General features: G+C 37.5%; 1 protein-coding gene across 1 annotated transcript; it reads right to left on the bottom strand.

Annotated features, from left to right (window-relative positions):
* Positions 1-53: 53 nt before the first annotated feature.
* On the bottom strand, positions 54-13,772 carry LOC104909635 (latent-transforming growth factor beta-binding protein 1-like). Its single transcript, XM_010706881.3, has 3 exons — positions 13,548-13,772; positions 10,609-10,886; positions 54-185 (listed from the first exon to the last, which is right to left on the bottom strand). The coding sequence occupies exons 1-3, from the start codon at positions 13,750-13,752 to the stop codon at positions 111-113; spliced, it is 558 nt and encodes a 185-aa protein (XP_010705183.1). The 5' UTR covers positions 13,753-13,772; the 3' UTR covers positions 54-110.
* Between the last annotated feature and the right edge of the window lie 363 nt (positions 13,773-14,135).

The raw sequence follows: 14,135 nt of genomic DNA on the forward strand, positions 1-14,135 counted from the left end.
AAAAAAAAAAAAGGCAGCAACTACTACTTGAGAAAAGAAGTTACAAACTTGTCTGGAGAATAACAACAAAGAAACACTTACATGGCTTCTTGGGACATTTCTGGCATTTGTTAAAACCCCAGGAAGTACCCACGGTTCCACAGCAGTCTTTCTTGCTTTGAAAGGCCAGGAAGTGCTTTGCCACACTAGAAAAGTTAGGTAAAGAATATTCAGGTTAGTGCTGTTGCATGATGTACACCTGTAGGATCATGTTCTCTTTCAATCATCTTGGGTCAGCTTCTAGCCAGTGTAATTGAGACACCAACAGATGGCTAGAGCTCCTAGCCAAGCTTAAACAATGTCCATGAATGGCTCTCTGCACAGGAATGAGCAGGTTTGGTTATATTATTTCCCTCCTCTGCTTCAACTTGAAAAGAAGGTAAAAGAGAAGAAAATAGACAGTATATTATTCTTCCTCATAAAGATGTCTTCCTCTGCTTTTTCAAAAGCCATGTACATTACTTTAAATAAATTACTCTTTTAAAAAAGTAATATTTTAAAGAGTATAACTGATTTCTATATATATGTTAATAAAGCTCAACTTTCTGTCAACTTATGTTTAACGTTTGTGACTATTACTGAAAATTGCCAAATTATTACGAAAGATTCTGCTGTTCAGATAATGAAGAATTAAGGAATACATAAGATGACTCGTGTCAAAGTTAGTAATATGCATTACTCAAAATGCTTCGTGCAAATATTTAAACTGATCTTGCAATCATTTCTGAGCCAAACACTCCCTGCATTTTTTTTCCTGATTAAGAAACAAAGTTAAAATGTATTTCTCTATGTGAGATAAAGACATTAAAAAGTACACCTACACTTGTCAACTAGGTACAAAATCGAAGTATTCAAAGCGTGAGAGAAGTGCATAACAGGTGCACTTTAAAAGCAAATACTGATATAAATAGGCACTGCAGGAAATAATTCAAATGTGTTGAAGTGTGAATTCGCACTAGAGTGAATGAACCTTCCCTGATCTAACTTTTCTTCCTGACTAAATATAAAAACCTCTGAACCAAATGACCACCGGTGTTTATCTTTCAGCTCAAGATAGCTGCCTTGTCTTCCAGCACAGGCTGCATGGACTTGTGGTTGCACTCACACTGGTAACCCTGTCACTCTGTAGTGGGGATGCATGCTGAACACACAGGCACTGACAGCTTCTTCTCAGCTTCCTAATTTTCTTCTAGTATGCTAATGCTCATAGGTCACTGATGTTCCTAAAGTACAAAGTTACTCTACAAGACTTCACAGTGTGAATACCAGCAGGACAGTAGGCCACCATACAGTACAGAGCTTTAACATATCACTGGGTTCCCTCTTCCTATGGGGAGGACTGGCAAGGTACAATCCCAGCCATCTTCTTAGCCCCTTTCTCACACATTCCCTAGGAATATTGTGAAATATCTCAGCAACAAAGTGAAAGCAGCATAATTTAAACATCAAATAACTCAAGTTTGAACAGCCGGGAGCATCCTCTGCCCAAGCCTCCTATATGAAATGGAGCTTTTAGTACCAGAGCAACTTAGCAAAGTTACTGTGTGCCTCTGCCCATCATCCCTATATAATAGGGGGTAGCACCACTTGTGCCTTGAGCCACATTTTGAGGTGATACATGCACAGCAGAAAAACAGAGCACCTGGACAGGTTAGAAGATACTCTGTAGAAGCCTGCTTTCATGCTACCATCTGCAGAGGGTCTTGTACCAAATTTTCCCATGCTTCAAGGGGAAAAAAATTGTGTCCTGGATTGTATTTGGCTATGTTAAAGCAGTAAAGTATCTAAGCTTTTCAGATGTAGGCCCAGGCATACACTATCTGAGCACATCTTTTGGGCTATCTTGCTCCCTGCTGTTTGAGAACTGGCAGGATTAGTACATGATTGATCATTCCTGATCTTTCAGTTACACTCTGATCTGGTTGCAGAACCAACTCTCAGTCAGGCACAAAGGCAGGCAAGGTGCGAGAAGAAGGAATTCTGTACACCTCCAGTCTGCTGCAGCACCTCAGCTCTTCTCAAAATAGGAACTAGCTGAGGATTACTAATAATGTCTCCTCCAACTGGCAACTAAAAAAAAAAGAGTATAGAATTCACATTATGTCTTTACACAACACTGCTCTTTTCAAGTTACATGTGAAGTGAGCATGCTTCCAGAAGACTGTTCTACTTTATTTACATCTGCTAAACTCCTTTCAAAGAGCAGGTACTGCTTCTCCCCTGTAGAAACTTCTTAGACTCAAGTCATACTCTGTGGCAGTTTGTGACAGCCTGCTCAAGCAATTTCTACTCAACTCTCCCTCCCTGCTTTGTGCCTCAGTTTTACAACTCTTTTCCCTCTGAAAAGAAGTGGGAGGAATTGAGGCTGATGCTGCACCTCCCCTTATGATCTCAGAAACTGAGCATTTGGGCAGCCAGGCAGATAACGTAACACCCAGTGATCCTCACAAGGTCACAGGCCTCAAGGACACATTCCAGCAGAATGCAAGTGAAGAAGCAAGACTACACTGACATGACAGCCAACACACCGTCATTAACTAGTACTTTCCCCCCCCCCATCCCCCAAAATAGAAAAGATGTCATTTAGCAATAGTAAATGAAAGGCAAAATAAAGGTGAAAAAAATAGAAAGGAAAAAAGGAAAGGAGGAGGAAGATGGACTGAAGCCCATTTTGAGTTTAGGTGTGGTGCTATAGCATTTGCACTCTACTGAAAATCATGATCTCCGTGGTCATAACTTTTTCAAATTTCCATAAAAAAAAACCATAAGCAAAAATAAGGATGCCAAAGTCTGAGTCATCTGGCAACTGTGGTTTGTAGTCCTGTCAGTAAAAACTGGCAACGTTTAAAGCTGCTGCTCCCACTGCCTCTATGGTGAATTAAAGCTTGAAGAATCGATAATAATCTGGTTAGCGTCCAGATCATTGTAGAAACTGGCCAGCGAGGAAAAGCAACTGCCACATGGGGCTCCTTGTAGTGTAAGGCCTGTGTAATTTTGGAGCTATGTATCAGAAAAAATGATTGCTCTGTAAAGTACTAAGCCAAGCAGAAACAACGCATTCTTCTACGGCTAATAAACCCTAATTTCTCTGGTACCTCTAACAGCACTTCAGACACTCTCAATACTCATGGCACTGCACAAGCTGTTTCCGAGCCAGCAACAATTTCTTAAGATGTTCCTCCCTTTCTCAGGCCCTAAGCATTACTGAATTGAAGCTCTGTTTCTAAAGGTCTCAAGAACTTTTAGGTAATTTCTCTCCTCGTCAAAAACCTTATCCACTTCCTACCACTAAGAAGAACTCATTAGTTCTTCAGAAAGTCTATTCCAGTCTCTGAATCACAAGTGATGGAAAAGTCACTTGGGGGAATCCATGCCTATTTTTAGTTTGTCTCACTATTCAATACAACTGCAACACATAAGCATGGGACTAAAATAAGCGATGAAGCTAAACACGTGCACGTAGCTTGTATTATGCATGAAGGTGACGCCATTTTCTAAGCTTAGGTTTACAACTTTCTATCCATCATCCATACATATTTTAAACTAATCCAGCCTGTATTCCTGAGGGCTTCTGGAAAACTCCTCACAGAGAGAGAACAGATTTTCATGAATGATACATCTGTCACAAGGTTATGGTTTTGACATGATCCCTATTGGCTCAGAAGGCAAAAAAGTCATGAAGGATTGGTATAAAAGGGCTTAAACTGTGCTGAAAGGGGCTCAGCAGTAGCAACAGTATGAAGCACACATGGTACTGCTATAAAACAAAGTTCTTCCAGGGTAAAGCACTCACAGACACTGAAAGTATTGTTTCGAGTCCACATATTTTCTCCATGCGTGCCTGGGCTTCTATGCCAATATTTTATATAACCGGAGGAAGTACCAAATATTCCCGCTGTTCGACTGGAATTCTGGCTGACCCTGTGCTGGTGCACAAAGGCAACCCCAAGCCACATCACCTCTTTGTTCCCTTGTCCAGCGTCTGTCCCACCTCCACGGTGCTAAAAGTACTTGAGTTGTGCACCACTACTAGAGTTTAATATCTTTTCCAATGCTCGGGAAAAGGAAGGATTACATCCTCTAAACCCCTCGCTAAGGCAGTAGGAGGAATGTATTCAGCTCCTGTTGAAGTGCAGTAGGGAGCCCAGTCCAGCAATTAGTGTCAGGACAGTTGCAAAGGGCTCTGATAAAGGACCAGAAGGTTTCCTGAGACTCTCACTCCTGCGTGACCCATCTACAAATCCCTGTCACGAGCTATTAGTTAAAACCACAATACAGGCATAAATAAAGGAGTGTCACATGATTAACTATGATTGAAATCGATAGGTGCTTTGCCCGAGTTAATAGCTAATGACTCTGGGATTCAGCTCGAAAGACCGCATTTCACATACCACAATAGCGAAAGAGAATGGATACACTGTTTAACTTTCTGTAAACTATTCAACAGGCACAGACCTTGGATTGTTACTTCTTTCTCCTTTTTTTTTTTCTTTCTATAGGTATTACAAAAAAGAGTAGGAAACCCCAAACTTAATAAACCCTATTACTGAAACAATTAACAAGCACACTTAATTAGCGTACTGACCATAGCTGAGTGACAGGTTGATACAAATGAAGAGCATTACCCGCTGTAGCACTGGCACACTAGCAGCCATTGTCTCAAAAGCAGAGGAGAGAACTTAAATACTTCCAGACTTTCTAAAAGAACTGGTAAAGAATTTGCTTTGGCTTAACTAGAACATTCTTCTTAGGCAAGCAAAAATCACCTAGCTTTCTTTTATTCGAGCAATTAGAACAATGTTTGGTGTTTCTGGTATCTGATACATCTTTTAATCTTCTGATACTTTGGGGTATTGATTTTGCAAAAAATCCGTTGTGAATGAAGCATCAATCCTGCAAATGAATCCACACTGATTTCTGACAGTCTATTTGTTTAAAAACTTCAGAAGCCAAACCATGAGCTTCAAGGAATTCCAGACAGTTATTTTATTTTATGAGATGGTATTTTTAAGACTGTTCTAAAGAAAAAAGTACTTTAGAAGTGCTTTAGGAGAAAAAGTACCAGAATGAAGCAGAAAATTTTACTTCCATCATTTTTTCTTGTCTTAATACAAATACAGAAGTCTATTTCATACAGCTGTCATATATATATATACATTATATATAGTATATATATATACATGTATTATATATATAAGAAAATCTCTGAAATTTACCTCCAAAGCAAGCATTTTATTAAATCTGAATTTCATGAGGGATATTTCTATGGCTGAGCGAATAACTTCAGTTGGCATATTACTACTGTCATCACCTCCAGACTACATGTGCTATGAACATACTGCATACAGTAGGGACAGATAAGATTAGGTCACTCACTAAAAACAACCAACATACTTTGCTACTCAGTAGTGATCTAAGTTCTGTTCCTAAAAAGTGTGTGCGTGCTCTCTAAGTTCAGTACGTGGTCACTGTGTGTCCTTGTGTCAACCAACTTAAGTAAACGCCTGATAATTTGCAGTCAGAATTTATGGTGATACAGCACTGACAGTTCCTAAGTTTTTCTGGCTGTCACCTATCACTTGTGTTATTTTGTATTCTATCAACTCCAACAGAGGAGGGGGGGTATGTCAAGATAAGTGTTTCCTGTAAGAGGCATTACTAAAAAAGAAACAATTTTCATTAAAATGTATCCCACAAAAATGCCGATCAACTGACTTCAGCTTATCAAACATATTTGTTACTGTTCAGATCAAAGCAGCACTTGAAACATATCTGAATGCACGTGTGTAACTATCAAAAGATGCTTCTCTTGTCTGCTATAAGTTACACATTTTATTTTTCTTTAATGGGACATTTCAGTGTTTTATCATAATATACTAAAACTCGCCTCATAATACCAGAACAACTCTAATTCAGGTTCCCTATTCAGTAGGGTCATAACAAGTGGAGATCTGTTCTATAACACTTTTCACAGCATTTTGCAAGAGACCACAAAGCATCACTCCTTAAACAACTGACAAGCAAGGAGTAGAACATCTCCCCTGACAACTGTGGCATGCAGTTGATCTGAATTTAATACAATCCCCAAAAAGAGGATCAAAAGAGAGCATTATTAACTGAAATGATTTCTGTGACCATTTCAGAAAGTAGACCATACACTCTCTGCAGCTGCATCAGTACAACTGAGAGACAGGGAAGAGGAATGAACAAATACAGGCAGAGATGGTTTCTCAGTCAGTGTCTCTTCTGGACATTTTGGAATGTTGCCTCCATCCAGGCAAGGATATTAAAATCAGTCTTTCTTCACAATTAAAAAAAAAAAAAAAAAATTTGTTTTGAAGTTATACCAGAAGTCTCCTTAAGTAAAACAGATATTTAAAAATACTTGGAAGAATCTAGCCATGAAGAGTCCCACCTTAGAGAAATCTGGAAGCACCAGCTTCTCCAATTCCTAGCTGTTTTGCAAAAACCACCCTCCTCTCCATAGTTATGCAAAAGAGAAACCAAAGCAATTCTGAGAAGACAAACAAACAAACAAACCAACCAACCCAGCCAAAGTACTTAAACGTAGGAACCATAAAGAAATGCAAGAAAAATTGTAATAGACTCAAAGTGTTCCTAAGGTTAGAAAATGCTTACTTCTCTTTATATGAATTTCAGTAAATACTAGGCATCTGCATTCTCTCAATTTAAATGCAAAGCACTCATAAAGCAAATTTAATAGCATTTGAGATTAACGCAACAATCGTTATTAGGTGCACTGCTGACAACGTAGAAGTATTTTGGGAAAGATATTCTGTGTCATAACAAAAACATATTTATTAGAATTAGAGTCAAAAGCAGCTGAAGAGGAGGAACTAAGAAAGAAAAAGAAATTGAACCACACTTATTCACTTGCTTTTAAAATACAATTTTACAAATCAGTGCTTGAGGATGACTCCCTAGGTTTCAGAAACACAGTATGCCTGGCAGTAGAGGACCTTGCAGAACACTACATCCTGTATGGAAGGCACAGAAGTGTACAGGGCTGACCACAACTCAACTGCTCTCGATCTGATGTAGCGTTTTTATCCTATCGCTCCCATCGTATTTGTTTTCTACCTTCAGGTCTATAACTTCTCAACATCATTTTACACACAAGGAGTTCAGGAACAAGTTTGACTCCTGCTGTTTTACAACAGCAGTTTCTGGTCTGCACCTTAACTGCCTACTTGCTAAGTTGTGCAAAAATCTCGTTAGTATCAGGAAAGCGTTGATGAACCACCACTGATGTACGTGATGTAACATAGTAAGTTACCATGTAACTTAGTAAGCTCTCCTGAAGTAATCACTTTAACACCTTCCAGAGGGGAACTATTTGTTAAATGCACTGAGGGGAGAAAAGAGAGGCAGCCAGAATCAGCGAATCAACATTAGTAGAAAGCCATTCAGAAGATTACTTACTTCTGACATTTTCAAATTCTAATATTAACATTACTTCTGTAGTTACTCTCTTCACTTTATTTCCCAATGCTGAGGTCAATCCACAAAACAGTCACAATTAAGGAACATATACAAATATGTGCATATGTATTATGAAAACATAAATCTTCATTTATGAATTCTAATGAAAATAGGAAATTTCATTCATCTAGCCACTCTCAATCACTGTCCTCCTCTTTTGTCCTTCTAAGCACATAGATGCTGTCTTTTCACAAACCTTTTAGTATCCTTTTCTCATGGTCACTGCTTTTGGCTATAATCACTTATGATACTACAGACAAGTGAGCAAACATGAGGTCTAGAAGAATTTCTGCTCTGAATAAGGAGCGAACTGATGCTTGACAATATGAGGAGGTTCTTCAACTATCTGTGGCATAATGACCTCCAAGCTTCAATTCAGGATGGCTTCAGTTGCTAAATTAAACAGCATGCACTCTGTTGGAATTCAACTGCAGAAAACACACCCTGGCTATCGCGGGATTTGAGTACAGCAACCAGCCTACAGTTTGTGCAGGACTACTGTTTTTTAATAAGATGCATTAAAGGAATTTAACTAAGGTGGGGTGAGAAAGAATGCAATGAGAACAACAAATATTCCACAGAAGGCTGGGAGGGGGAGAAGGGGAAGAGATAATCTGATTTTAACAAAATTCAAGAAAGAAGATGGAGAAAGAAAGGAATAATAAAAATAAATAAAATTATAAAATGGCTACACATACACAAAAAGCAGTAAAGATTCTCATACTTATGGTCCAGGCTAAAAATGTTAAGTTCACCTAAGCCTTATTTTAAAGTTGGTTGATTTGCCTGCAAGAGGCCACACACACATCCTTCCAACTCCATTCTGCTCTATAGACAATAAAATCACCTCTGATCTCAGGATATTTAATAAAACATTTCCCAAGCCAACTATACAATCCGCCCTGCAAAAAAATGTCTAAACACTGCTAATGGTTGAAAAAGTACGGATACCAGAATTATTTAGTCTAAACTCCAGAAAGAACTTGCAACATGTTGTTATTAATGAAGAAAACTAAGTATAGCAGCTTGTCTGTACAAATAAAAAGAATGCTTGTATTTAGGAAAGCCAATATTAAAAAAAAAACCCAACCAAACAAAAAAGCAAGTTATTTTAGAACACACCTATGTAAGAATAAATAATGCTGCACATATTTTCCATCTAAAGGTATATTTAAAATGTGCAGATAATTAATATTCACTGTCTGACTGCAGGAAAAGCATATTAACATTTCAATTTCAAAATTGAAAGGAGAATAAATCACTTGAATCTGTATTTACTGCAAGGTCTTAAACAAATGCTCTACAAAAGACTACCCTACCACTCCATCTCTAAATGGAACTATAAAATTAAATAACAAAATAATCTAACTTTGTTCTTGTCCAAGACAGCAACTAAATACGAATGAAGTTTGTAAAAGATGGTAACACATTATTTTAAACTAAGAAGCAGCCTCCATTCTTGAGAGCACTGCAAAGGCACAGTTTTTCAGGGGAGTATTAGAAAACAAAAACCATTAGAAAAAATCGAGACGGAGCATTTAGTAGATTTCTAAGTCAGGCCTGAAGATGATGCAAGTAGATTTCCCATTTCCTTCCCCTTTAAAACCATCGCAGTGTGAGAGACAAGTACTGCACACAGCACGTTTTGGATATGGATAAATATTTGAAATCTCCCCCTTGTGCACATGCCAGGAAGAACAGACGTGAAATTTACCCAGCATGATCGGTAAGAAAGGCACCAAGCCTAACATTCAGAGGAAGGAATTTTATCTTAATTAATTAATTAATTGCAGTATTTTAAAATATTACATGACAATGCCATGTTTGTTAGAATTCTCATTCTTATGAAATAGGGATTGATTTATTTTTTTACATAGGCGTAGTGTCTTTAAGTCAAATCCATAAACTTCCAGTTAAACATATACTTCGACTTGCCAGAATCAGATTCCCAAAGAACAAGTTAAGGCTTTTACTGTTATTGAAATAGACAGGCTCAAAGATCTCATCAGTATAAACTAACACTGTGGATCACAAATCAAGTATTTAACAATTAGCGAAGACTAGTATTTAATGTTCCATATGCAAACTTAACTCTGATTTTTAGAAATGTTGAAGGCGGACGACGAGAATAAAAAAATTTCATCTTAAAAAATCAGCCTTGGCAAGGTGATAAGCAGTTGATAATGGTGTTTCACTAACATTTTTGCAAGCTATCCATATATCTACATATATGTGGAAATATATAAATATGACAATGCTGTGTTGCTCAAGAGCCTGAAAGAAAATATGATTTTGAACAGTCATTTGAAAAGTATGTGTGAAATAGTATGTGTGAACATACTATTTTAAAATGAACTAAAGTTTTAATGATTTAGCAAACTCTTGGTTGGCTTTCCTGATTTTCCTATTCCGTTCAACGGTCACATTTAAATAGAGCCAAATAGCCTTTAATACTGACAAACCTAGGTAGTTGTTGAAAAGGAATTTAAGAGAAGACTACAGCTCCTTGATATACTCTGACTGCTGGGATGCAGATGCAATTAGGCAATTGCATTAAAGCAAAGGACAGTCCAAGTTGTGGAAGACGGTATAACTTTAAATGTTTTATCAGAAGAGATAGAGCTATGATTTGAGTCATTATTTTAGTTGGAAAAGTAGTTCATAAATGGAGAAGAGAGAGCTAAAATACTTTGAAGTCAGAACATGAGGGATACAAATCTACAGAAACTTAACATATCTGCTTGAAAGAACAACAGGTTTCAGAACGATGTTACTTTCCAAACTATTTTACAGTTTATTCTCAAAAGAATTTTCTTTGAAAAGATAGTCAAATACAAATCCCTGTAGTTGACGAAAAATCATACAGAATCACAGAATGGCTTGGGTTGGAAGAAACTCCAAAGACCATCTAATTCCAAACCCTCCCCTCTGTCCTGTTGTGGATGGGGTTGCCAATCACTAGATCAGACTACCTAGGAACCCATCAAGTCTGGCAGAATTATTTCAGTCTTTTATAGTGTTGTTTTAAAGGCATTTGTCTCAAAAACCTAAGCAGGTATTTCTTACCTGTGTTCCAATAGTCTCCTGGAAGCAGCGTCCAAGCTGAGTTTTAACTGAAACAGGAAACACATGAGGAATGGGTTGTTGATTTGTGTAAGTAGCATGTCCTTTCTGGGTCTTCTGATATGGAAGACCTTGGTAAGAGACCTGTGGATGTCCTGGCTGAGGTACTTTCGATTTTTGTCCTGTTGATGCACTGTCAATTCTTGAAACTTGATGGATCTGAACTGAAGCTTCAGGAGGATGTTTCACATGGATATTCACTATGTTAGGAGGGAACTTCACTAAAGTAATTGAAAGAAAAACACAAGAAAAATTAGTAATAAAATACATAAAGAAAGAGATCCCAGACACCTCTAAGACATCTCTTTTTTGTACATCAGAATTTGGATAAATTGGTTTAACAAGATAAAAATATAGACAACCCTCAAACTTCAAGGTTATAAGGAAGAGTGAATGAATGCATACAGTCTGATTTACAAAGCAAGAAAACAAAAACTCTTCACAGAGGAAAGAAAGACATTATAGGACTGTAAAGACTGCTACATAAACATGGATGTCAAGCTGACTGGTGCAAGATTAAGATTTGTGGTCATAATGTGTAGAAAGAATCTCATTCAAAGTTCCAAAATTCAAACTCTACCAGGTTATTTTTGGATATATAGTAAGTTTTATTGTCTTTTTCAGATCTATCATCTTTCTCTGGAACACAGAAAAAGGTTCGGATTTCATTCCTTCACCTTTATATACCTGCCAAGTCTGGAGTTTGCCCCTGCAATAGCTGCCAGCATCTCAATCATCTAAAACCACCACTCCCATCACTAAACTTTGAACCCAGGATTTGGCAGATAAAAAGGGAGGAAATGTTTTTCATATATGTATGTATTACATGGTTGTAGTTTTAAGTCTGGTTATAGATTGAGAACCTCTGAACACTTAATGTGCATTGGCCTGTTTACGAGCTTGAAGCCTCTTTTCATTGAAACAAAAAAGTCCTTAAAACATTCAATTCAGTTGAGTAGTTCGGGAGAGGATGAGGGAAAGAAATATGTAAGACGTTTTACTGTTGGTAAGCTGAATAACAAAGTTAACATTTACTGTGTCTGGTTAGGTCTCTCTGGTCAGCAAGTACTGCACAGACAAAATTGAGGCCAGTCAATAACTAAACATCAGACTGCTTCAGCAACAGACAAATGTCATGACATTACTTCCTCTAAAATGCATACTGGATTGCTGAGTCTTTTGAATTGCCTCCTTGCTCTTTTAAACTCATCTAGATATTTTTACATCTCACACATTTCACCCTCACAGCTTCATTTCTTGGAAAGCATGCTTCATTTATCTTAGCTGTTTTGTAATAATATTATTTTGTAGAATTTTTTCTTTTCACATTATTTTGATTTTGCTAGGCATATTTTCAGTATTAACTGGTCTCTCATAGTTATTCCTAGGGAAAACAAACAAACAAAAACCAACAAATCCCCAAAAAAGGAACAAAAAAGAAACACCCCCAAATTTATGTCTACTTTGTTCTGCATTGTTTCATTTAGAAAAACCTTCAGAATATTCCCAAGAGCAACACCAATAAGAAGGTAATATTAAATCAGGAAAATATGGCTTCAGCGCCTTACTGGCTCTTCAAACCTTGCTTGTAGCAGAAAACAACCTAAATCAAAATTTAAGCTAAGTAAGATCTATTTCAGATAAATGCATGAAGAAAAGATTCAGAAGAAGAAATAGTAAAGCTTTTCTAACTGTACGAGGGAAGATGGCTTTTGAAGGGTGATTCAAGTGAGAATAGTCTACCTGTGATAAGAACATAACTAATACTAAATCATTATGTGTTCCAAATCATAACTGGTTTTATGTATGAAAGGGATCTCTTCCACTAGCTTTTCTGCCTGGCATATCTGCCAGGTTTTAAAGTGGACGAGAGTAGATTTAGACTAGATATTAGGAAGAAATTCTTTACTGTGAGGCTGGTGAGACACTGTAACAGGTTGCCCAGAGAGGTTGTAGATTCCCTCTCCCTGGAGATGTTCTCAAGGCCAGGCTGGATGGGGCTGTGAGCAGCCTGGTCTAGAGGGAGGTGTCCCTGCCTATAGTAGGCAGGTTGGAACTACATGATCTTAAAGGCCCCTTCCAACCCAAACCGTTCTATGATTCCCATGCAGCATTATCACTTGAACTGCTGCACAGATGTGCTGATTAAGTTTGATTTCTATTAGCCATTTCAGAATGAAATGTTTTGCACTTTTCTTGAACGAAATTAACCACTCCTCCCTACAACATCCTCATTTGGGAATGCAAAAGGGAAGCAAAGATTTAACTTTGATGGTTCTAATGTGGGACCAATTCCTGAGGGACAGGAAAAATAATTCAGAGATTAGACTCTTAAGCAATGAGAGATCTATTTTGTGTTTTTAAAATAGGTACTCTAAATCTGAAAATTTTAAAGAGTACTTTTATGGTTCACCATTTTGTCTACAATAATCTGATCTGGAGTTAAATAGCCGCAGAAATAAATTTTTGTGCTGCTAAATGTGTTTCTGTGCTTCCCCACACCACCATACCCCTTTTCAAGTGAGAAACACTCTGGAGAGCTTTAGGAACTAATACTTGAACATGTCACTGGAAATTAGTTCTACCATCACTTTCTTTACAGCATTTACGTAGTAGTAGAAAATCCTTTCTTTTTTTTTTTTTTCTTTTGTTCCTATGACATTGGTTATACTATATGGAAAGACCATTCTATTTAATTGAATGATATCATGGACTCCCTACATTATAAAGCTGACAAACTAACTTACAGGACTCTGCCAATTGACATAACAAAGATAAACATAGATTGCATAGTTTATGTTACATTTTTTTTTTCAATCCTGATAAGTAAATAAAATCAATTCCAAATGAAAAAAACCAATTCTATCAAGAAAAGAAATTACCTTTTACACCTTGCTGTCCAGACATTGTCAGTGGTAAAGTATGAGTTGAGTGGATAATCTGTGATCCTACAGCCTTATTCATTTGTTGTGGGTGATGGTACAGTTTTGGAGTATTGCCATTCTGCACAGGGATCTGGCAAAGTTTGCCGGTGTAATTAGGAGGGCACTGGCATTTATCTCTAGAACTGCACTGGCCTCCATTCATGCAGGGAAGGTGGCAAATAACTGAAAAAAAAAACAGAAAGAAAAGTCTTGTTAATGACTTTAACTGTAATTACAATCAGTATTATCTGACTACATGTCACACGACAGTCAAAGAGGAAAGGAAAAGGGCCGAGACCTTTATTCATCTGACAGTTGAGGAATGACTATCTATCTGACACACTTTTAATTGCTTTGTGGGAGAACCACTTTCCTTCCCCACCTGCTGCACCCTCTGCCTGGTCCACATCTTCTTTTCACGAGAAACACAGCAAGAACGTTCTTCTTTTAGAGGTACCACTATTTCATTATGCTTTTAAGCAAGACTCTAAATGAATACTGTGCCTGGCTGCACCTTTATTGTACAGGTATTTTTATTCAGTCAGC

This window comes from Meleagris gallopavo, chromosome 2, assembly GCF_000146605.3.
Source record: "Meleagris gallopavo isolate NT-WF06-2002-E0010 breed Aviagen turkey brand Nicholas breeding stock chromosome 2, Turkey_5.1, whole genome shotgun sequence".
NCBI lineage: Eukaryota > Metazoa > Chordata > Aves > Galliformes > Phasianidae > Meleagris > Meleagris gallopavo.